The sequence below is a fragment of the Lissotriton helveticus genome, chromosome 9, assembly GCF_964261635.1.
Source record: "Lissotriton helveticus chromosome 9, aLisHel1.1, whole genome shotgun sequence".
NCBI classification, from domain to species: domain Eukaryota; kingdom Metazoa; phylum Chordata; class Amphibia; order Caudata; family Salamandridae; genus Lissotriton; species Lissotriton helveticus.
Window position 1 is genome coordinate 1,074,801,939 of NC_136070.1, and position 23,418 is coordinate 1,074,825,356.

The 23,418-nt window shown below is 46.2% G+C and overlaps 1 protein-coding gene across 1 annotated transcript in view; it reads left to right on the forward strand.

Annotated features, from left to right (window-relative positions):
- FBLN2 (fibulin 2) overlaps window positions 1-23,418 on the forward strand; it is a 669,658-nt gene that overhangs the window by 289,584 nt on the left and 356,656 nt on the right. The window contains exon 3 of the mRNA XM_078661453.1: window positions 18,571-18,682. Coding sequence (XP_078517579.1) covers window positions 18,571-18,682 — 112 coding nt within the window. The remainder of the gene's footprint in view (window positions 1-18,570; window positions 18,683-23,418) is intronic.

The following is a 23,418-nucleotide window of genomic DNA, read 5'->3' on the forward strand; positions in this document are numbered from 1 at the left end:
GGTGAGCCCCAGGAAGGCCCGGACCTCCGTTTGGCTCGTCGGGGGTTGCCAGGCCTGGATGGCAGCAATCTTGAGTTGGAGAGGGGCCACCAGCCCGCTTCCCACTTGGTGTCCCAGGTAGGTCACGGACCCTTGGCCAACTTGGCACTTGCTGGCCTTGATGGTGAGCCCTGCTTGCTGGAGGGCGTGTAGAACCTCCCGCAGGTGGCGGAGGTGGTCGGTCCACTGGTGGCTGTACACAGCAATGTCGTCCAGGTAGGCGGCGCTGAAGTCTTCCAGGCCCGCCAGTACCTGGTTTACCAGCCGTTGGAACGTTGCCGGGGCGTTTTTCATGCCGAAGGGCATGACTTTAAAGTGGTAGTGCCCGTCTGGGGTAGAGAAGGCGGATCGTTCTTGGGCCCTAGGGGTGAGGCCGATCTGCCAGTAGCCCGCTGTTAGGTCGAAGATGCTCAGGTAGCGGGCGGCCCCCATCCGGTCAATTAGCTCGTCTGCCCGGGGGATGGGATGAGCGTCGGTCCGGGTAACTGCATTCAGCCCTCGATAGTCCACGCAGAACCGGAGCTCAGGGGCAACGCCCGGGGCAGCTGCCTTGGGAACCAGGACGACTGGGCTCGCCCAGGGACTGTCTGAGGGTTCGATCACTCCTAGGGTCAGCATCTTGGACACCTCGGTCTGGATGCAGGCTCGTACCCGGTCTGGTACGCGGTATGCCCGGTGTCGAATAGGAGGGCTGTCCCCGGTGTCCACATCGTGGAGGCACCAGGGGGTGACTCCGGGGGTGAGGGAGAACAGGGAGGCGAACTGCCTCAGGAGCGTTTGGCAGTCTTGGCGTTGCTCCGGGGACAGGGCCTCGGAGAGCTGGACCCCTTCCACCGAGCCATCCTGCTCGAGGGCCCTCAGTAAGTCTGGAAGGGGTTCGGAGTCTTCTTCTGTCCCAGTATCGGTAGCCATCAGGAGGCTGAGTTCGGATCGCACAAAATGGGGTTTGAGCCTGTTGGCATGGAGGACCCGTAGGGGGTTCCGGGCAGTCTCCATGTCGATTAAATAGGTGACGGGCCCCTTGCGTTCGATTACCTTGAAGGGCCCGGACCATCTGTCTTGGAGGGCACAGGGCTCAACCGGGGACATCACCCAGACCTGTTGTCCAGGTTCGAACTCAATGGAGGACGTGTGCTGATCGTACCACCTCTTCATGTCCTCCTGACTGGCCTCGAGGTTGGCTTTGGCGGTGTCTCGGAACCGCCGGGTCTGGTTGCGGAGAGCCAGGAGATATCGGTAGATGTCCGGGGGAGTTTTCTGGGGAGGCTGCTCCCTACCTTCCTTGACTAGGCTGAGGGGGCCCCGGACGGGGTGCCCGTACAGTAGTTCAAAGGGGCTGAAGCCGAGGGACTTCTGCGGGACCTCCCGATAGGCAAACAGGAGGCATGGAAGCAGTACGTCCCACTGGCGTCGAAGGGGTTCTTCTAGACCCATAATCATCCCCTTGAGGGTGCGGTTGAATCTCTCGACCAGTCCGTTTCCTTGCGGGTGATAGGGGGTCGTGAATTTGTAGGTGACCCCGCATTGCTGCCAGAGGGACTTCATATATCTGGAGATAAAGTTCGTGCCCCTGTCACTGACGACCTCCCGGGGGAACCCCACCCGGGAGAAGATCCCCATCAGGGCCCGGCCCACCACGGGGGCCGTCACAGTCCGAAGGGGGATGGCTTCGGGATAGCGGGTGGCGTGGTCTACCAGGACCAGGATGAACCGGTGTCCTTGGGCTGTTCGAGGGTCGAGGGGCCCCACAATGTCTATTCCCACTCGTTCAAACGGGGTGGTGACGACAGGAAAGGGTTGTAATGGTGCTTTGATTTTTCGGCCACTTTTTCCGCTGGCCTGGCAGGTGGGGCAGGCCTTGCAGTGGTTGGTGACATCCTTCCGCATGTGGGGCCAGAAAAAATGGGTCACCAGGCGGTCGTAGGTTTTATCCTGCCCCAGGTGTCCGGCAAGGGGGACATCGTGGGCTAAGTTCAGGAGGAAGTCTCGGAAGCGAAGGGGCACCACCAGCACCCGACTGGCCCCTAGTTCTGCAACTTTCTGCTCGCTGTAGAGCAGGTCTTGGTCCCAGTAGATCCAGTGGGCCCCCGAGGTATCCCCGGCGCTCTGGGCCAGGGCTTGCTGCCGGAGTCCTTCGAGAGAGGGACAGGTTTTCTGTTCGGCCCGGAATTGTTCCTGCGTGGGGCCTCCCTCCTGCCGCCATTGTGCCAGGTCAGGGACGTCCCGAAGCTGGTCGGATCCTTCTTCGGTTTGGGTCAATGGACTGGCTTCTGGGGCGGCCTCCTCGGGGATGAGCGCGGGAGGAGGTTCTGGCCACTCGGGCTCTTCTGGGCTGGGGACCGCGCGGGCGGTCATGGACCGGGTCGTGACGCAGACCCATTCGGGGAGGCCAAGCATCCCCAGGTGCTCCCTCCGTTCGACAGCTGCCCAGGGAGAGCTTTCAAGGTCGTTTCCTAGGAGGCAGTCCACGGGGGCATCATCGCGGACAGTTACTTTTAACATCCCTGTTACTCCCCCCCACTCGAAGGGGACGCAGGCCATGTGGCATAGGCTTTCGGAATTGTCGGCTGATCGGACAGGGCAAAGAATGTTCGGCAAGATTTGGTCTGGAGTGACGAGGTGGCGTCGGACCGCCGTTACACTGGCCCCGGTGTCGCGGAGGGCTTCCGCCCGGCGGCCATTAATGTTGACCCATTGACCGTACTTCTGGGTGTTGGCGGGAAGGGGGGCCCGCGGAATCATGTCTCTCTCCCCTAAGCAGACCAGTGCCATGGCGGCGGGTGCCCATTCGGAGGGATCGGTCTCGTACTCTTCCTGGTCTTCCGGGATTAGTTCTTCCCCTAGGGCCGCCGCTGCAACTTGGCGGGGGGTAGTGTTCGGGTTCTTTGGGCAATTGGGATCACTGGCGTAGTGGCCGGGTCGCTGGCACCTGTGGCACGTAATGTTGGCCCGGAAACCGGCCCGGACGGCAGGGCTTCCTCGGCCAACCGGGGTCGAGGGGTTTCTGGGGGGTGACGAGGGGCCGGGGTCTCTCCCCCGACCCTGACTTCCTCCTCCCCCTCGGGGGCGATACGGTCTGGATAATTCGCTGGGTGCGTTCCTGCCAACTCGGGTGCTTTCCCACCGGTCGGCTTCGACGGCTAGTTGTCGAGGGTCGGTTAGCTTACTGTCCAGGAGGTGTTGCCGGAGCTCCACGAAGCAGTTGTTCGACAGGTGCTCCCATACGATAAGGTCAAAGAGTTGTTCGTAGGTGGTTACTTTGTTGCCCTTGATCCACCCCTCGAAGGCTCGGCTAAAAAAGTTCACGTACTCCACCCAAGTTGTACCCGGAATCCGTTTGCAGTCGCGGAACCGTTGGCGGTACATCTCCGGTGTGAGCCCGTATCGAGTGAGGAGGGCGGCCTTCATGTGGTCGTAGGAGGTCATCAGCTGGTCCGGGAGTTGTAGCAGGGCGTCCCGCCCTTCGTTGACAAACCTCCCCCATAAACCGGCCCCCCAATCGCTTCGGGGAATCCGGTGGGAGGTCATTGCCACCTCATAGGCTTTAAACCACTGCTGTATATCATCGTTCTTGTGGTATTCCCGGATGACATCTTTGGGGATGTGAACCTTGGGTTCGGTCGAGGCAGACGGGGTCGGTCGTTCGGGGAGCCCGAGGTCTTTATTCTGTTTCTGGACCTCCAGGGCTTTGAGATTGCGCTCATGTTCGTACTCTAGTCTCTTTTCCTCTAGCTCCCTCTGTCTTTGCTTGTCTTCCCGCTCTTCCCTGAGCCGTAAGTGTTCCAGGGTTATTTTTTGTTCTGCCAGCTTGAGTTCCCCATCCAAGCGAAGTCGGGCAAGTTCTAATTCGTGGAGTCTGGTTTTTTCTCTTTCTCGGATCTCTTCCAGGGAGAGATCCGCTCTTTCTTTAGTTGGTGCGGGGCTCGTCTCGGTTGTTTGTGTTCGGGGTACGGCCGTACCCGTTTCCGCCCAAGCTTCTAGGGCTCGTTTGAAGTCTTCCTTTGTGCTAAGACCTGTGGTTGGAAGTCCAAGTTCTATGCAATATTGCTTCAGTTCCCGGTGGTTGTAGTCTTCCAATTTTTCCATCTGAAATTTCTCCGTTGTTCCGCTCTCTATTGACATGGTTGTTGTGTGTGGTGGGGCGAGTGACTTTCTGTACGATTATGCGTAGGTTCGGATCCCGTCGCTGGCCACCAATGTTAGACGGGGACCCTGAGGGTCGGCCGGATACCGAGGGAGAGATCCCCGAGGGGGACCGTCTCCGGCGATCGTACAGACAAGTACCCTCCCTCCCCACAAACAGGCACCACACCAAGTCGAGTTCAATGCTTTATAGAAGGTTCGTAAGGCAAGGATATCAGCGATACAGGAGATCTTGGACCCGGGGGTCCTCTCACTTCTAGTCTCTGTAGGGAAAGGGGGTAGCGGGACAGTCTTGGTACCGGATCGGTACAGGTAGTGGGAACAGGCGAGCTCACAATCCTCGAGCTGGAGTGTCTGGGGATCGGGCCGCGGCAGCGCCAGCAGGCCAAGGTGATAGTCTCTTAAAGCAGGGGGCCGCGGCAGCGCCAGCAGGCCAAGACGATGGTTTCACGAGGCAGGGGCCGCGGCAGCGCCAGCAGGCCAAGACGATGGTTTCACGAGGCAGGGGCCGCGGCAGCGCCAGCAGGCCAAGACGATGGTTTCACGAGGCAGGGGCCGCGGCAGCGCCAGCAGGCCAAGACGATGGTTTCACGAGGCAGGGGCCGCGGCAGCGCCAGCAGGCCAAGACGATGGTTTCACGAGGCAGGGGCCGCGGCAGCGCCAGCAGGCCAAGACGATGGTTTCACGAGGCAGGGGCCGCGGCAGCGCCAGCAGGCCAAGACGATGGTTTCACGAGGCAGGGGCCGCGGCAGCGCCAGCAGGCCAAGACGATGGTTTCACGAGGCAGGGGCCGCGGCAGCGCCAGCAGGCCAAGACGATGGTTTCACGAGGCAGGGGCCGCGGCAGCGCCAGCAGGCCAAGTCACGGATGAGTTCTTCTCGGGTCTCTCGACTCCAGGATACAACTGCCTTCCTGGTCTGGTCCTGCCCCAGTTATAGGTCTGGTCCCCTTTGATGTCCGGACCCTCGCGCCTGGGGGGCCGGGAGGTCCGGGATGAGGGAGTCCAGACACCCAGCATGGGGGTGGAGCCAGCGCCCAGGCGGCCGGGGGTGATCGACACCTGGCGGAGGAGAGCCGTTGACGATTCCTTTCTCCCATTGACTCGCCAAGTGGTCACTCTGCCTCCCGGGGGGAGGTTGGTGCCTCGATGTCGGGCCCGGCCGGGCCCGGGGTGAGGGTCGAGTTGAGGCCACGCGGCCTCGTGCTGTAGTGGTCCAAGATGGCGGCTGGGCCGAGGCCGTGGTGTGGATGGTGACCCGGGCCAGCTGGGTTCGGAGCTGGTGTCTTGTGGGTGAGGAATTGCAGTGTACTTCGGGTGGTCGTCGGGGACTCTGGCTGGGGGATGCAGGGGGAGCCAGGGTCCAGGTCCCATTGCGGGGAGGGGGCAGCCCGACCATGCGGCCTGTCCAACAGATGATATATAGCTGTGGTTTTGTGGGCACTCCCAGTCTTCTTAGCAAAAGTTTTGAATACATCAGAAATTAACTATCTCTCATCGTCACTAACTACCACCTATGGTAGACCTTCCCAGCAAAACACTTCATCCAGGAAATTCACAAAAGCCCAAGGAGTTGCTTTTTACACCACCTTGGTCTTAGGTAATTTAGAAAAAATGATCCACCATTACCAGGATATTTGAAAACACCATTAATATCCTGCACCGTACCAAACACGTCCACTCCTACCACTTCACATGTCACAAATAGACCTTTACCAGGATGTAAAGGCAATTCACATGTAATCATCACCTTGACAGAACTAGTACCTTTGATGCATTCTCTCACCCTCTTTTCAATATTTTTATCAACACCCGGCCACAAGTAGGATTGCTTGATTGTGCTACTGGTTTTTACTATGCGAAGATGACCTTCATGGCATAATTGATAACTCTCTCTTTGAACTCTCTGGGAGGCACCAATCTGCCCCCTCTCATCAAGAACTTTTCCTCAACAGATAATTTGTTCTTCACATCCCAAAACGGTACCAACTCCTTTTCTAATTGATTCTTCTCTGGCCATCCATCCTTGATATGCTTCATGACGGTAGTCAATACAACATCATGTTCTAGGGATGTTGTCCATATATCCGTTTCTATACTTTGTAATTCCTCTGCAACTACCATAGCAACCAGACAAACATCCCAATCACATTTAGTCTCTTCATTTATAGTCAAATGCTTAAAAAATCAGCTATCTCATTACGAGCTCCAGGGACATACCATACTTCATACACATAATCTAACAGCTGCATAGATAGCCTGGTTATTATCAGAGATACATTACTAAGTCCCTGGGAAGGGAAGACCTTGGTAAAGGGTTTGTGGTCACTCCTTACAGCTACCTTAGTTCCCCAAATGAAATGTCTGAAATGTGTTAGCCCACTAACACATCCAAGAGTTTCCTTCTCAATGACAGAGTACTTCTGCTCTGCCAGGGTAAGCACTCAAGAAGCAAAGGCAACAACATGCTCTGTACCATCCTCCTGTAGCTGGGACAAAACTTTCCCTAAGCTCTTCCCACTAGCATCCATGGTGATAAAGCTCTTGGGTCAAATCCATGAAGCACCGGAGCTGAGCAAATGTCCTCCTTAATACTCCCAAAACCTTTCTGACAATCCTCTGTCTACAAGAATTTGCAACCCTTCGTCAGTAGTTGCCTGATATAAAACATCTTCCCAGAGAAATTATACATACATTTAGAGAAAACTCTGACAATCCTAAAAATGACTGCAGTTCACCCTTGTTTTTTGGCATGGGGGCCTTTCTTATAGCATCTTCCAACTCGGTTTTAGGGGTGAAACCTTTGTAACTAATGTTATGTCCCAAATACATTACTTTACTGGGTTCTCCGCAAACCCACGTATAGTTTCCTCTGCTGTAAATCCATAATGTTCTAAGTATCTCACACAACTCTTGGTCGTGGTCTCTTTTGACTTTTGCCATTATCAACATGTAATTTTGGAAAAAGATAAACATTTTCCTAACCTGGAATAACTTAAACATGAGACATTAGAACATGCCGGCAGCTAAGGCTAACCCGAAAGGTACCCTTTTGAATTGAAAGCATCCTTTAGGGGTAATGAAGGCAGTTAAATGTTTACTGCTATGATGTAGTGGTACATGGTGGTAAGCCGATGTGAGGTTTATTGTGGCGAACCACTTCATTCCCTTTGTTACTGATAACAATTCATTAATACGGGGTATTGGAAACATATCCAGAAAAATGCTCTTATTTATCAGAGGTTTAAGCACAGGTTAATTTGGAGTTTGCTTGTGTTTCACTCTGACCGAAATTGCTGTTCAGGCTTGAGTAGAGTTTGGCACACCTCAACCGGTAACGCAATTTCCAGCAAGATGCAATATGCGAACCCGATGCAAACCTAAGTGGCGATGCCCAGAGGATGATAAACCAAGATAACTATGATGTTAGAAAAAGTATTTGTAGAGATATTGAAGAAGACATGTTCTGTTTTGGGTGCACCCTTAGTGTCCAGAGCTTGCATGGTCAGGGATTCCCAGGATTGATTGTTGTTTTTTGTCCATGCAATTATTTAAGTCAAGATGGATGATTGTATAAACAGGACTGGTAGCAAAGAGCAATTTCCAGCAAAGAGGTATCTTTGATCCTAATTTTAGTTATGAAGTAAACAACAAGATCTTCCTGAGACTAGGATTGGCAAGCCAGGTGTTTCCTGTCAGGTGTGTGAAACGGTGCCACGGCTGTGAACGGTACAGATGGATTTTCCTTTGGCAAACCTTCAGGGTACTACCAGCACACCAGGGCGCGCATGGTTGCATGTATAAAAATGTTGACTACATTAAAGTCAAGTTGAAATTGTCAAGGCAATGGTGTTGTGTCCTTCATTATTACCTGTGGCAATTCAAAAACTGTCGAATTTTAAAGGTAATTTTTATTACATGCAATTTTTAGTTTATTTAACTGTACCGTAATCACCCTTAGTACCCCCTAACCAGTAATTTGGCTTCTGAAATGTCTTATTTACATTTCTGCAAACCAGCAAGACGACTCATTAAGCTAAACCCTTGCTGTTTTTGTACAGGTCATGTATTCAGATCCCAGTAACACCAATGCAGGCTGCCAGATTGATGGCCCCTAAATTAGTTAATAGTAATGCAAGGGTCTACATTCCATATGGTGTTCTGGGGGTGCAGTGGGCATTTTCACCCATTGTCTGCATACCTTAAGCACTTTGATAGTATAGAACGTCCCATAGATAATTGTGCAGCTCTTCTGTAATATGGATGACGGTGACATAAAATATGCATTGCACAATATCAAGATGGTTCTCTTTTTGCAAGGAGGTATGACCCCATGCAAAGGAGGCAAGGCCTTTGTCCATACACTTGCGCCTTATTAAACAGTGGGTGAAGGGGCATGTGTCTGATGGGATATACACTGAGTGTGCCATGCGAGAGGTGGCATACAGTCAGAGGGCCCCCAAAGGGTGCCTCCTGGGAGCCAGACTTTGGGGTCCTTGGGACCCATTGGTATCCCCTCAGGTGAGTGCTGTTATGCACAGAAGTTAGCTGTAGGAGATCCCTGCCCCCTAAAAACTCTGTTGCTTGGACCCTACTATTGAAAGACCAACTGAGATTTCAAACCACAGTTCCACCTTTTAATGCCACTGTTAGACTTGGCATCATTGGCAATTCCAATGTTCTAATAAAAGAATATAATGGGCCTATCCTTGTGAGTGACAGGGCTTGGGGATTCAAGGAGACAGGCTGGGGTAGCCCAGTGGTGAATAGAGAGATCTGGATCTAGATGGGAGGGAGGAGTTGCACCTGGGACCTGAATATGGCTAGGCCTTCCCTCTACAATGCTGGCTCCACCTCCTGTGGCTTGTCTGATGTCTCTGCCCTGCACTGTGAAAGGAGAGAAGAAATCATGTCAACAAAGTGCTCCAGGGCTGTGCCTTCCCTCCACTGTGCTGGCTCCACCTCCTGTGGGGCGTCTGATGTTTCTGCCCTGCACTGTGAAAGGGAAGAAGGAGTCCTGTAAACAAAGTGCTCAGGAACTGGTTTGGACCAGGCAGAGGCCTCTCTTCCTTCAGAGAACAAAGGATTTTGGGGTATAAATATTGGAACTCAGACCCAAAAAGTTGAGATCACTTCTGGGAACAAGAAACCTTTTGCCAAGGAGATGTTCCATAGGATTCTGCAGGAGTTGGACTGCCCCTCAGCCAGTGTGCTGTTTGCTGGGGTTGCCTGTAGTGGATACTTCATTGCCAAGGAAAGGAGAAATAACTTTTTAAGGACTTTCATTGTCTACAGAATATTCTCCAAGGGCTTGAACTGTGCTTGCCTCCTGCTGAAGGCTCAGGGACAAAAGACTTCACCTCCAGCTCCCCCTGTGAATTTCCTTGCTGGGAATTCTACCTACAGACATTTGCTTGTCGCTGGGAACTGGAAGCGCAACGCACCGAGAGGAAGCGTGTCGCCGCCGCAGCTGAAATCATCGCATCGCCGGAGAAGCGCGCCGCCGCCGCATCTCCCAGGAAGCGTGTGTTCATCGAAGCTGCCTGCTGTCGCATCACCGGAGAAGCGTGATGTCATCGAGAGAGTCGCCATCGCATCACCGGAGGAGCGCGTCGCAGGGCCTGTCGCGGCTCCAAAGTACAGAGTTGTCGCAAGGCTGCCAGGGCGTACACCCATCATCACATCGTCGCATCAAGGGCACCATCTTCTCGCATTGCAACTGGATCATCGCATCGCAGCACCATCTTGCGCATCGCAACGGGCCCACAGGCCGAGAATCTACACATCATCTCCGCACCGGTAAGGATCACAACGCATCCCCTATTCTGCGCAAGCATTGATGCAGAACGCAACCTTTCCCCCGGATCATGGAACCAATGCATCTCCTACACTGCGAGTCTTATGTTTGTTTTGCGTGACGCATCCAGGTACTTTGTTTAGAACTAAGCAACTTTTATCATCTTTAAATCAACTTTAAGTATAGTATTGTGGATTTTTGTCGTTTGTGGTCTTGTTTTAAGTCTATATAAAGAATACTTATTTTTATAAAAGCCTGTGTTGGTTCCATCTGTAGTGTTTTCACTGTATTGCTGTGTATATTCACAAATGCTTAACACACTGCCTCTGGGATAAGCGTGTCTGCTCGTGCCAAGCTACCAAGGGGGTGTGCAGGGGTTATCTAGGAGTGTAATTCCCTTGTCCTGACTTAGAAGCAAGGGTCCCTATTTGGTCAAAGGTGTACACCATTACCAACTAGTTCTAACAGCCACCCTCTCCCCAGTACAGGAAAATGTTCTCTCCTGGGGACATTGGCTTGTTTTTTATCTGGTGAATTGTCCCAGTCAGAAACTGTGCATCTTCCTGAGAGTAAGCTTGGTGGACAATGCACCATGTTACCAAATGCAGCACCGGATATTTACAATGATTAGCAATAGGGGAATCTGGTGTATGAAGTGATATAAGAATATGATATTGTTATTATTAGATATGTTCAGTGCACGCAATGTGTTTAATTTGGAAACTCAACACAATTAAACTAAACCTGATGTCCCATTGTCCCACCACTTACCCCTTCCATAAAATCAGTCTGTAACTGTTGAATCACTTTGCAGTTCCGGCATCCGTACAAGTCTAATCACTAACTTCTTTTTTACTGATTCATTCATCATTAATTAATGTATGTATTCATTAATCTAAAGTCCCTACACAGACAAAGGGCCTGATTTAGAACTTGACAGAGGGGTTACTGCACCATCACAAACGCGACAGTTATCTGTCCACCATATTATGATTTCCATAGGATATAATGGAATTGTAATACTGCAGACGGGATATCTGTCACATTTGTGACGGAGTAACCCCATCTGCCAAACTCTAAGGGCCTGATAACGAGTTTTGGGTGCGGGACTGGGACCGCCACACCACCATCCTGCTCCCGCACCGCCAAACTTGTGTGCTCACCACATGCCAGATTGTGACTTTTTTAGTCACTGGTGAGCGGTTCTGTTGCGTTCCCACAGCGGCGCCACAGTGGAACGTCAAAGGCAGTACCTGCACGGCATGGACTGGTGCAATCCATGCTGTAGAAGTACTGGGGGTGCATGCGCACAGGGCGACACAACATTTGCCCCCTTGCATGCACCCCATGGCCCAGAGGCAACAGGGGGTCCAGTAGGGCCCCCTTTGTTTCCTCTCTGCCACAATTTTCATGGAGGAGGAACCACCATGAAAAACGTGGTGGAGAAGAAACTCATTTTATGCTTAACTGGATCGCAGCGATCCCGCCAAGTATATTGCGGCCTCAAGACTGCCATGCCACCGCCAGTGATCTCTGATCCATGGCCGTTGCGGCAGTGCAATGGCGGTCCATCTGCTCTACTTGTAATGGGGTGGTCGGTCCGCCGGTGCTACAGTGACTGGACCACAACCACCGCGCCACCGTGAGTCTAGTGGTCTGTGGACCACCAGACTCATAATCAGACCCTAAATCATGCCCAAAGTACAATACTATGAAATAAAGTGTGTAGCTGGAGCGTGTACAGGATCGGTTTCTTTAAGAGGACAGAGTGCATATAGGTCTGGTGATCATGAATACTTTCGAATTGTTTCTTCCACTGAACTGTAATTTTCTATCTGGGTGACCTCAGTTCAGCCCAGGCAACAGATCCATGTGATCATTATGTGAGACAGCCCAGCACTGCAAGCATCCAATTAAAATTGATGTTGCTCGATTTATGGTTTTTATCTTTTAAGCATAACTGCAGCTCCCTTTAGAGGTTATAATAGACTTGGTGTAAGTGGTAATTAGAGCAGCAGCTTCAGAAACAATGATAACGAGTTACTCCTTAAAAGATGCAATGTGCTAGCCATGACATATTTTAATGAATTTTGAATGTGACCATAGTTATGTGAGAATGTATATTTTCTTATCAGCTGTCTTTTTTCCAAAGCATATTTTTCTACATTGTTAAAACATTTTATGTAAAGATGTAATTAATTAACTAGCTACACGGAAAATAAATTGACTAACCTCATAGAAAATATCTTTGTAGAGGCTCTGAGGACTGATAAAAACAGACATTTGAGTGTTAACAGGCAAATAATGAATTAACACCGTGGCTCTTCCCTTGATGATTCTTATTTCCCTCACACCTCACTGCCTCTCCTCAGCAATGGGAAGCCCTTGGGCAGCTATGCGCTCTATAAATCCATAAACATAAACACTTACCAGCATACAAGGGGCAAATTTACTTGAAAAAATAGTGCACGCAACAAAGTAGCGCTGGGGGAAGAAACCAGTACAGAGACATGTCTACTAAAATATTGTGCTCCTGTTCTTTTCCCCACCGCAGGTGCATCAACATACTGCCTGGTGGCATGCACACATCTTTGAACCATAGTGCAGACATCCATGCAAAGGTGTATGAGTGATGAACATCATAGCATTTATACTAGAAGGGTAGCCTTCCATTACAAAACACAATGCCCAGAAAAACGATTAAACTTTTCACACATTTAACATGTGCTATTTGGTGCAGCACCATTTTAATGTGTGCACATTTAAAGAAATTAAAAAAATGATCCTATGTTTAGTAAATTCGGCTTTGCGTTAAAAAAACTGGTAGTAGTGTGGGAACGCACATGTACCAACCATAGGAGCCCCCTTTATGTAACGTGGCATAAAGCGTTGAACACAAAATTCCATTAAAACTTCATATTTTTAATATAATTTCATTTGATCTGATCAAAGAAAATGTATAAATAATTCCACAGATATAGGGTACTAAACAATATCTTCACAGCATGCTTCACAAAATAAACACAACAGAAAAATACAGAAGACAAACGTGCATTTTAACTTAACATAACAAATAACAAATATTATTAAACTACAAGATTAAGTCAAAAAAATAAGCCCAATCTTTCAAATGAAATATAATTTAATCAAGTGGCTGATTGATGGATCTTCTCGTTATCCACGCGTTTCGGCGTACTAGACGCCTTCCTCAGGAAAGCCACAATAGTTCCTAAACATGAAAATGAAGAAGTGTACACTGAGTCTATATGCAAATAACAACTAAAACAAGTTTAAAAACCTTTCTAACTCTATGACTGAAAAGAAAAGATAGCTGTGATAAAGTTTCAAAAGAAAAAGGAGTGACTAAAGGGAGTAAACCTTCACCATGAATGAATGACCCGTTAAAAAAGTATAGATATTGCCCTAAGGTCATGCAATACCTTCCAGGAGAGACATAATGCTTAAAAAGTGGATAGCATTGTGTTGTCCATATCACCGTGATAAACTGAAAAGGTAAGTGGCCAATAGGAAAGAATACATGATTTTGATGCTTACCATTAAAAAATGAATTATGGACCATGCAGAAGAAGATAAACAACATATATAAACGGAGTAGGATGGTATGTATGGACTCTGAAATGAAGAAATAGATGATATAAACTCAAAGGGAAGGAAATGCCGCAAGGACTAACCCCCAGATGCATCAAGCATCCATTTTGCGATTCCTTATTAGCGAAAAATAAGGAATCGCTAATAAGGAATAGCAAAATGCTATGCAAGAAGAACTTGCTAAAAAATAGCGATTTCTTAAAATTCCTTAATTGCGACTCGCAAATTGCGACTTGCAATTAAGGAATACCTCCCCATTTATTCCTATGGGCCTAGAGGCCCATAGGAATGAGTGGGAAGACATTCTCAATTTGCGAATCGCAATTAGCGAATCGCAAATTGAGAATGCAATTTCAAGGGTGAAGGGGTGTCCAAAGGACACCCTGTTGCACCCCTGAAATTGATCTGTGCACATATGTTGCGCACACACAAGCCCTTAGGGCATGTGTGTGCACAACATGAAACTTTAAAAAATGCACAAAACTGCATTTTTCAAAGTTTTTGCATATTACCATGAAGTTGAACTTCATGGTAATTTGCTACTCCTAATAGCGAAATCGCTAATTTTTAACTTTGATTCATTGCATTTAAGGAATCTCAATTTGAGATTCCTTAAATGCAAGTAATCACAATTTAGCGAATTCTTAATTTGCGATTTTTGCATTTGGGATGTATCCCAAATGCAAAAATACCGGTCGCAGAAGGTCATATTCTGAGAATCTGCCCCTTTGCGAGCAGATTTTACCTTGATGCATCTGGGCCCAGGTTCTGTAACTAGGTATAAAAACCAGATATGTTAAATTACCTCTAATGGTGTCGTAAGGCGCTTGAGCCCAAGCTGCCTTAAAATAGAATGAAAACTTGGATTGGAGGATATAGCCAGTAAGACTGAAAGGTAAATTACAGAGAGAAAATTTGTCTTAGAAAAAAAACGAATTCTTTACACTTCGTGGGGAGCAGGCCTTCTCTTTTTGCATTAAACAGAGTCCTGCAGTCTGTGGTCTGAACTTAAAAAGGTGCATTTTAGGGAATTTAAAAGTCTCTTTTGAAAGGTTTCTTTGGCTGCATCATTATATTATAGCAGTGCACAAGTAATAGAAATCCTGCATTTCACTACATATCTGGGGGTATCGTGATTACTGTACCCTTCAGTTATAGGAAAAACAAGTTTTTAGGCTGTTGCTGGGGGTACCCGCAAGTTCACCAGCATTTGCTGTACATGAGGAACTTGGTCTCAGATACATCTCGCATATTGTCAAACTCAGGCCCATACTATGTTGGCTCTCAACTTTTAATAGGCTGATTATGTGGGATTGCCTTTCTTTAGCCAACTCTAACGCAATTTCCTGGTTGCATTACATCTAGCCTGCATTGACAGCCTTGGGCCGCCCTAACCTTTTGAGGCAACCTGAGGAAATTGTTACGGTTATCTACCTGTGGCTCAAGCAGAATTTTCTATCACTCCTCTGGGAGGACCAGGAATTATACAAACCAGCTGTCTGAGCTCTCTGTTTAATAAAAACGGTTAGTTACATCTAACCATACCTTACCTGGGTTAATAACGTCAACCATTTTCAGCTTTATCTAGGTTTAGGTTGAATTCCTTTCTCCCACTGGTACGTTTTCCTAAAGTGCGGGCTGCAGATGGCTCTTTAGGCCCTTGTGAGTGTGATAAAACATCAGGTCAGTCCATGATGCATGTCATAATGTTCTGTACACTATACACTCTTCCAAGGAAAAAGCTTTGGTTCCCATTCTGAGAGAGGCTCAGTTTCGACAAGTAAGGCCAGCAATGGTATTCCTCTCTATGTTGGGAGAGATGTGCACCAGTGTAAACTTGGGTCATTTTTTTAAAGTAGTATTTTTAAGATTCGAGGCACTTGGCCTTAATTGTCTGCACTAATTGATTGTATTTTATTTGCCCGCCCTTCAGCTCCATATATTGAATCCATTTTCTTTTATTGATACATGCAGTAACTATGCTTGTTTTATCACCTATGTTTTTTGGACCCTGTTTAATGTATTTTATCTACTTGTGATTGGACTTGCATGTTTCATTAATTTTTATCTGTTTTATATCTTTTATGGTTATTTATTTAACCGAATAATGAGACTTTACTACTACTACTTCTTATAAACATCAACTGCTCCCGTTTTTATGACCATTTTAGGACCTACTGTTTTCTTTCTTTTGCAGCATTCTACACAGAGCTTGTTCTTTTACCAACTCTGTCTCCCACAATTCACCCTCATGCCCTGTCTACAGATCACCCCTCCTACTTCACAGTTTTTCCTATTGTTTTTTATTTTTCTTTCCCTCACCTTCTCTCTCCCATCTCTGCTTGCTCACTCGCACCTCCGGGTGCTTGCCCCATCCACAAATCACCCCCTCCCCCAACCCTGTCACTGCTTTAAACCTCCAATGTAGTCTGTTTCGTTCTAGTGAGTGGTGGTGTTCTGTCTTTTAATGTCCTGTTAGTGTATAACGGTCATGCTGATTGGAGCATGTGCGCACAGCTGCTATTACTTGGCACACATGTAGTCTCTGTTTATTCTCCACTCATGTGGGTACTAGGTGCGTGCATGTTTACACCATATGTGGTCGTTTGGCAATGGTGTCTACAGCTGGAAAATCAGACCTCAAGTGAATCAGGCACGCATTATCACTGCAGCTGAAATAAAAATAAAACTGGGCATTCTGCAAATACGAATGTAGGGTTAGAGTTCTGCTGTTCTTGGAGTTCTGCTATTCCTAGCAGGCCTGCATTCCAGCTTTCACAGCCATTCATAACGAGTTGCAAAAGGAATCCTGCCTAATGAAAATCATTAGTCAGAACTTGTGACTCTTTGCCAGTGGTAGTTTAGCGCTGCAACTCATTTCTACATCAGTCTAAGTACAATACTGAGGTTGGGTTGCAAACAGCAGAAAGTCCCTTCAGACCTGACATTTGTAGGTCAGGCCTAGGTGGTCAACTTGTGTGAACTAACATACTAGTCTTAGCAGTATCACTGTCGATCAGCATGGTTTATTAAATACATTGTTAATTATTAACAACATATGCTATAGAATCTCAACCAGCAGTTACATTTTAGGTGTAACCTATACAAATAATAATATTTATAATGATAATCCTAATAATCCTTATTGTTAGTTGTTGTAATAGTAGTAGTAGTGCTAGTACTGGTACATATATGTAGTAGTGGTAGTAATGGTAGTAGTACTTCAGAAAGGTGTGTTGAATGCAGTCCGACCCTTTTCAACATCTATGTGACCCCAATTGCCAGACTTATTAGATCTTTTGGGATGGAGGTAGTCTCCTACGCCGACGACACCCAGATCTTGGTCTCCCTCTCCCAGCCTGTCAGCTCGGTTGCCTCCAATTTTAGACTCTGTATGGAGGCAGTCGCTCAATGGATGATCTGCAATTCATTGAAATTAAATGGTGAGAAGACGGAGATCTTGGTGTTTGGAGGAAAGGAGGACATTTGGTCGGCGAATTGGTGGCCCGCATCATTGGGAACATGCCCGGTACCTGCTGCCTTAGCTAAAAATTTGGGAGTCCTGATCGACCCTACCCTCAGTTTGCGTCAGCAGGTGAATAGAACAGTCTCCACCTGCTGGGGCTTAATCCATATCTTGAGGAAGATTAAGCACTATCTATCTCAACAGGCGAGAAAGCAAGTCGTGGTTGCACTTATAGGCTCCCGACTTGATTACTGTAATGCGCTATATGCAGGACTCAACAAGGGGTTGCTTCGGTGACTACAAATGGTCCAGAATGCAGCGGCCAAGTTTGTGTTAGATCTACCCAAACGTGCGTCAGCCACTTCTGCAAGGAAATCTTTACACTGGCTCCCGATTGAGGACAGGATTTCCTTTAAAATAATGTGTCTGACCTATGGGGCCTTAGCAAGAAATAGGTCAGGTGGGATAAGAGACCTTTTGGCTCCTTATATCCCCTCCAGAAATCTGCGTTCCACTGATGAGTTGCTGCTATTAGTACCCCGCGTCCGCAGAGCTAAATGGGGTGGCAGAGCTTTCTCTAGTTTAGCACCGAAAATGTGGAACGCCTTACCTGTGGAAATTAAGTCCCTTCCTACTATGCAGTCCTTTAGAAAGGCCCTGAAGACTCGGCTATTTGCCAACGCCTACCTGTAGTTTTGTTTTGCCTTCTTTTGAACTTTTTGATAGGCGCCTTGATGCCTTCGGGTTTTAGTTGCGCAATACAAGTTATTTTTCATTCATTCATTCATTCATTTCATTCATTCATTCAATGCATGACTCTTAATCCTAGAAGGGTGTAATTGACCAACAGTAATGAACAACAGACATATGACACAAGATGGATAATAAAAAGAAATCAGTTCCAAAATTAGTTTATATTATTGAGTGTATTCGTCAAAATCTGCAAAGGACATACACTTACTGTTGAATGCATGTTTCTGTGCAACAGTCAATCTACATACTAGATCATCCACGCATAGCTGTATAACTTCATGCAGTTACTAAAAACATGTCTCTTCTTGCTTTTTGGAAAGAGGCCATAGCAAAGGAAAATTCTATGCTCAGTAGGCAGAAATGGGAGAGGGTAACAAGTGAAATCACTTACCCAAGACAGGCAGTCAATTAAGATTTAAAAATGTTTCACTTTCCTGTAAGAGAGCATTCGAAACTAGGCCCAGAAATCACTTGCAAATACTGCACACTGACTAACTAAGAAACCATTATTTAATATGGCATAATAGATCATCCAATATCTGAGCCCTGGCAGTATGTGAGGCACACAACTCTAAAGCGGTCGTTCAACTGTAGGCGTATGTGGATCTGTCACATGGGCATTGTAGTTTACATTTTAAGACACCCTCACCACATTTTGCGACAGGCCGCCTTTTGCATTACACCACTGTAATGGTCATATGTTGTGCTTTGCTAGCATGGAAATTAAAGATGCCACCTTCATGTTTGCCTATCTTTTATTTTTAGTCTCAGCAAAAGATGCGATTGATACTTGCTGTGCGGAAGGGCGTCAGTGGGCGATTTATAATGGTGAATGTATTGGAATCCCTCTGAAGGAAAATGACAGTGCTGTTTGCAGGTATGTCAACTTAATTCTTTGAATAGCATGTCAACTAAAATTGTAATTTCATGACACAGTGTGTCCCAAGATAAGTTATAGAATCAGCATATCAAAAATACAGTCAATTTAGAAAGGACTGACAATAAGTGAGTTGTATGGAGAAATTAGAGATACAAGGGTACAAAAGTAAAGTAAAGTCCACATTTGTAAAGCGCACAATCACCCGTAAGGGTCTCTAGGCGCTGGGGGCCGTCGGGAAGATTAAGCGAGCTATTGCCCAGAGTCGCATGGTGCTGGACTAACCTGCCGCCGGAGCCGGGGATCGAACCCTGATCCCCAGATTCCAGCGTCAGTCGCCCTGGCCGCAGCACCACACCTCTCCCACCTACAATACAATACAAGATATTAAATGCAAAAGTAGTTGTGTTACATAGAAATCAATTGTAATAAAGGCCACCAGTAAAGAAAAGTGACAAAATCAAAGAAAATGCCAAGTCCCAAATGTGCAGCAAAGACAGTAAGAAATCAGACTGTATCTCTAGTAGCGCCTAAAAGATTCTGGCTCACCCTTAAATTCTAAGGATTTTAGAGGAAATTTGACCAAATAACATGAATGAAAGTGCAGAGTAATTGTGGTGAGAGCATTGAAATACATTTTTAACAAATCAGACGATCGGCTTTAGAAAAAGCATACTGCCTTACCATGAGTCTCTGGAGGAGCCCTTGTGTAATGAGGAGCCAAGCATATGCCCCTTCAATCTTTGGCAATGTGGGGATTTACTAGTAAGCAATGCATCCTTGGGCAAGGAATAGGATGTAAGAAGTACCACACTTGTACTTGGTAAAAGGTGGTGGGGTAGTGGGACACCATGATATATTTCAATGTACTTGGCAGATCTAAGATATTGCCTTCCCTGGTCCTGAGGCAAAGCCGAAGAGGAAAGCAAAATGAAACCCCCTTCCCTTAACAACAGCAGGAGGGTGGGCCCCAAACGAATCCCTCTATGGCAACGAGGAAGACCTGCCTACAATGGGGTGGGGGTGCTAGTAACCACTGCTAAGTTTGTGGACCTAAGGAAAGAGGGAGAATTGAGTGCCTACTGTACAAGCCCCTAAATTTGGCATGAACACTATTTTTTATTTTCATTGTTTATGATGGGTTGTTAATGTTTTTATTGCAACAACTTACAAAATATAGAGTAGTGGTGCATCTGCATTAGAATCTCGCATTTTGTCTTGTACCTCTGAAACTGTTGTAATAAATAGTCACCAAACTAAACAGGCAGCATATGATGGAATGGTTTCTTCATCATTAAAGTTTGTGGACTTTCATCCAGAGGTTACAGACTTATGCATGCCAGAAATTAGCAATGTGAAAATTCTTTTTTAACTTTCTAATTGTGATATTTTTGGAACCCCCGTATAACTTTTGCATCATTTGACCAATTTGTACTAAATTTGGTGCATGCTTTTGTGATATTTGCATTACAAAAAGGTGTTGTTTGGGCTTTGAAGGGTTAATCAGTTGTATAGCCTAAAGGTTCGTTGACATACTATTTGCTGAGTAAGATTTTAACAAGGGTTGACAAACCAGATTTAAAAAAACTAAAACACAATCTGGCTGGCTACTTGTGGCTACCAGTATGCAATGCGGGGCTTAGATCCCGAAATGTGAAAAAAGATACCGGGGGCCTAAGGAGTCATGCGGAGCATATCTTATAAGGGTGGGGGTATAATGTGGGCAAAGGAGTCCATGCAGGCTTAAATAAACTGCAGTTTCTATGCGAGGTCTGCAGGCAAAACTTTGCTGAGGCCCTCCATAGAACCCAGGATCCTGGGACATGAAAAACACATGGCAACTACACAGCCCAGCCGTTAGAGCTGTGCAGTTGTTTGGGGAGAGGGCTTAAACCCTGGTGTACAAACCCCCCCAGTCAATTTGGGTTAACTGTACACCGGGTTGCATTCACTTAAAAATATTAAGTGTAAGCTATGGTTTCTTTTTATCATAAGATATTAAGCTAAGTTTAAAATAGCTCAGAAATTCCGTGACAAAAAACAAACAAATAACTTGGTCATGAAACAAAACCTAAACAGCTCTATAATTGGCCAGTTATGGTTAGATAAGAGAATGGACAAACTTCTCCCGACAAATTCCCTGCTCGTGACTTAACACATGGTGTCACAGTTGATATCACAAATGACATCATCAATGGCATCATTAGTGACAAGAGACTACAAGAATAGGGTTGATGCCCAAAGTATCCGTAGGCTTTAAAAAGTCATGACTGTACAAATCAATGACTTGAGAAAGTCATGTTGACTTAATATTCTTCCAACTGAAACAAAGACCTTTTAAATGCAGAAGAGGCAGCTACTAGCTGGAGTTTTTGCAGTTCAGTACACCAATGCCAAGGCAGCTTTGCAGCTCCATTTAAAACTGAGATCGCCCTGATATTCCCTTTATACCCCTTTATGTTGTGCTTCAGCTTTTTTACGATCCAGAAGATGAGAGTCCTTAGAGGTTATGCTCATCATCTGCAGTGATGTCAATGTAAGTATACAGACCAAACCAGGGGACATAGATTGTAAAGTGAAATATCAAAGATGTTCTTTGCATTGGCAAGTCATCAGCAGGATTTAAAGGCATTGATGTACCAGAGAAAGTAGAATTGATGCAAATGCACACCTCTACCTGGCATACATGCAAGTATTTCAATCAACCAATGTTTTCCTTAACCAGGTAGGAATTTGTCTGCCATTGGTAACTCCTTTTCACAAAGGAATCTAGTCATGATATGTAGTACATTATGTAGTACATTATGTTCTAGTGAGCCATATCCTGGAATAAATTGGATTTTAGAATTCCATATGAAAAACCTAAAATCTATTGATGCATCATCAGTTGACGAGGCCTTGTTAGTTGGATTGGATTTTATAGACCCTGGCATTCCAACGTTGGTCAAGAAGTTACTGGATCCAAGACAGATTAGGAGGATAACCACTTAGTGCCTGAGCTCCCCTCAAAGTATTTGTATGTAAATTCATTTTATTCACATATTCTGAAAATCTGGTATTGATCTGGTCCACATGGACTGCTTTCATAAAGCAGTAATGCGCAATGGTTTCAGTACAGTATTTAATTGGGAAGATATCAATCATTCCGTTACAATACAGTTCATTACCATTTTACACATCATTGGATTGGAAAAATAGAAGAAAAAATAGAAAAGTACAATTAAAAATTAAGCAAGTTGAAGGAAAACAATGGAAAGTATAACATGGCAGGAATTAATGTGATGACGTGCTGAAAACTGATCTTGGTAATTGGACAGTAATTCTAAGGTTACATGGAGCACATTTTCTGAAAACTCTAAGAAATGTTCAGAAATCTGGGGTATTTTAAGTTAAGGAAGGGTTCTAGAGCCACAAACATCTTAACAGCTAATGTAAGTCCAATGAATGAGCTTCCATGTGTACAGTTCATATATTATTATTATTATACAGCTTATAGAGCGCCTGGATACTCCAACAGAGTGTCCCCGTGCTAGAACACCAGATTAGTACCCAGCAGCTGGGCCAAGCCCACCCCCACCCCCTGCAACCAGAACCCCCTAAAGAACAGCTACATAGGGCCTATTTCTCGCCATCCATAACAAGCGTACAGAACGGCTCACATAGTGAACTATATATGGACTGGTAAATGACATTGCAGATTAAATCAAATGTGCTGTGGACAACATGCCCATCATGCAGTAACGATGGGAAAGTGTTTGAGTTGAAAGAATCTATTTACTGTGGGTGGTTAGTTTTAAGAAGATATTAAATATTTAAGTGAATAAGGTTGAGTAACTTTAAGATGAAAAATGCTATTAAAGACAAGTGCCTACATATTTGAGCGATGCATCTTCTAGCACAGGTAAAGCAAAGTGTGTTGTCCCGAGAGTCAGAAATAAGCACTGCCTTTCTTTGCCTCCTTTCTGAAGAAGCAACACGATTTAGATTACCAATGTGACTTCTATCTGGCTTCTATCAGCCTTATCTGAGGATATTATTTTTGATAATGAAGTACTGCTTCTGTCAATTACAGGAGTATTGTGGTTATTGGTTGATCTGTAGTCCCTCCCTGGATGCATTTTTGGCTTTCCCAAGATACTAATTGGAACTTACTTCAGAGTCTCCTCCATCACGCACTTTACTGGCCATATTGTAAAAATACCAATAGCCCTTGTAAGATGAAACCACTTATCACATTGCATGTCACTGAAGTTCTATGGTCCTTATACATGCACCAACTGTGTATCAGAATCCAGTATTGTTTCTACAAGCTACTCAACTAAAAGTATTTAGGATACTTAAAACTGTAGCAGGCCTATTTGAATCAGCCCCAAACATCTAAAACAACAATAAAAAAGGAACATTCAGGGAATGTTCATATACAAATACATAACATAGAAAGGACTGTGCCCTCTTTGCATTTTTACTATTAGGGCGTTGTGACATTTTGTGGCCAATTCAAGAATGCATGTAAGAGTATGTAAAGGACTATTATACCAGTCGAATTGACTAATTTTGGTTGACATTAAACTCTGGCCATTTTTGTCAAACATGATTGTGTTGGATAGGATGAATAGTGACCATAATACCCCGAGCCTGAATCTATTGATAGGGGATATCTCCCATTCCAATAATGGAAAAACTATATGTTGGATTGGGTAGTGAAGCATCCAGAGGCCTTGATTGATTGATTGATT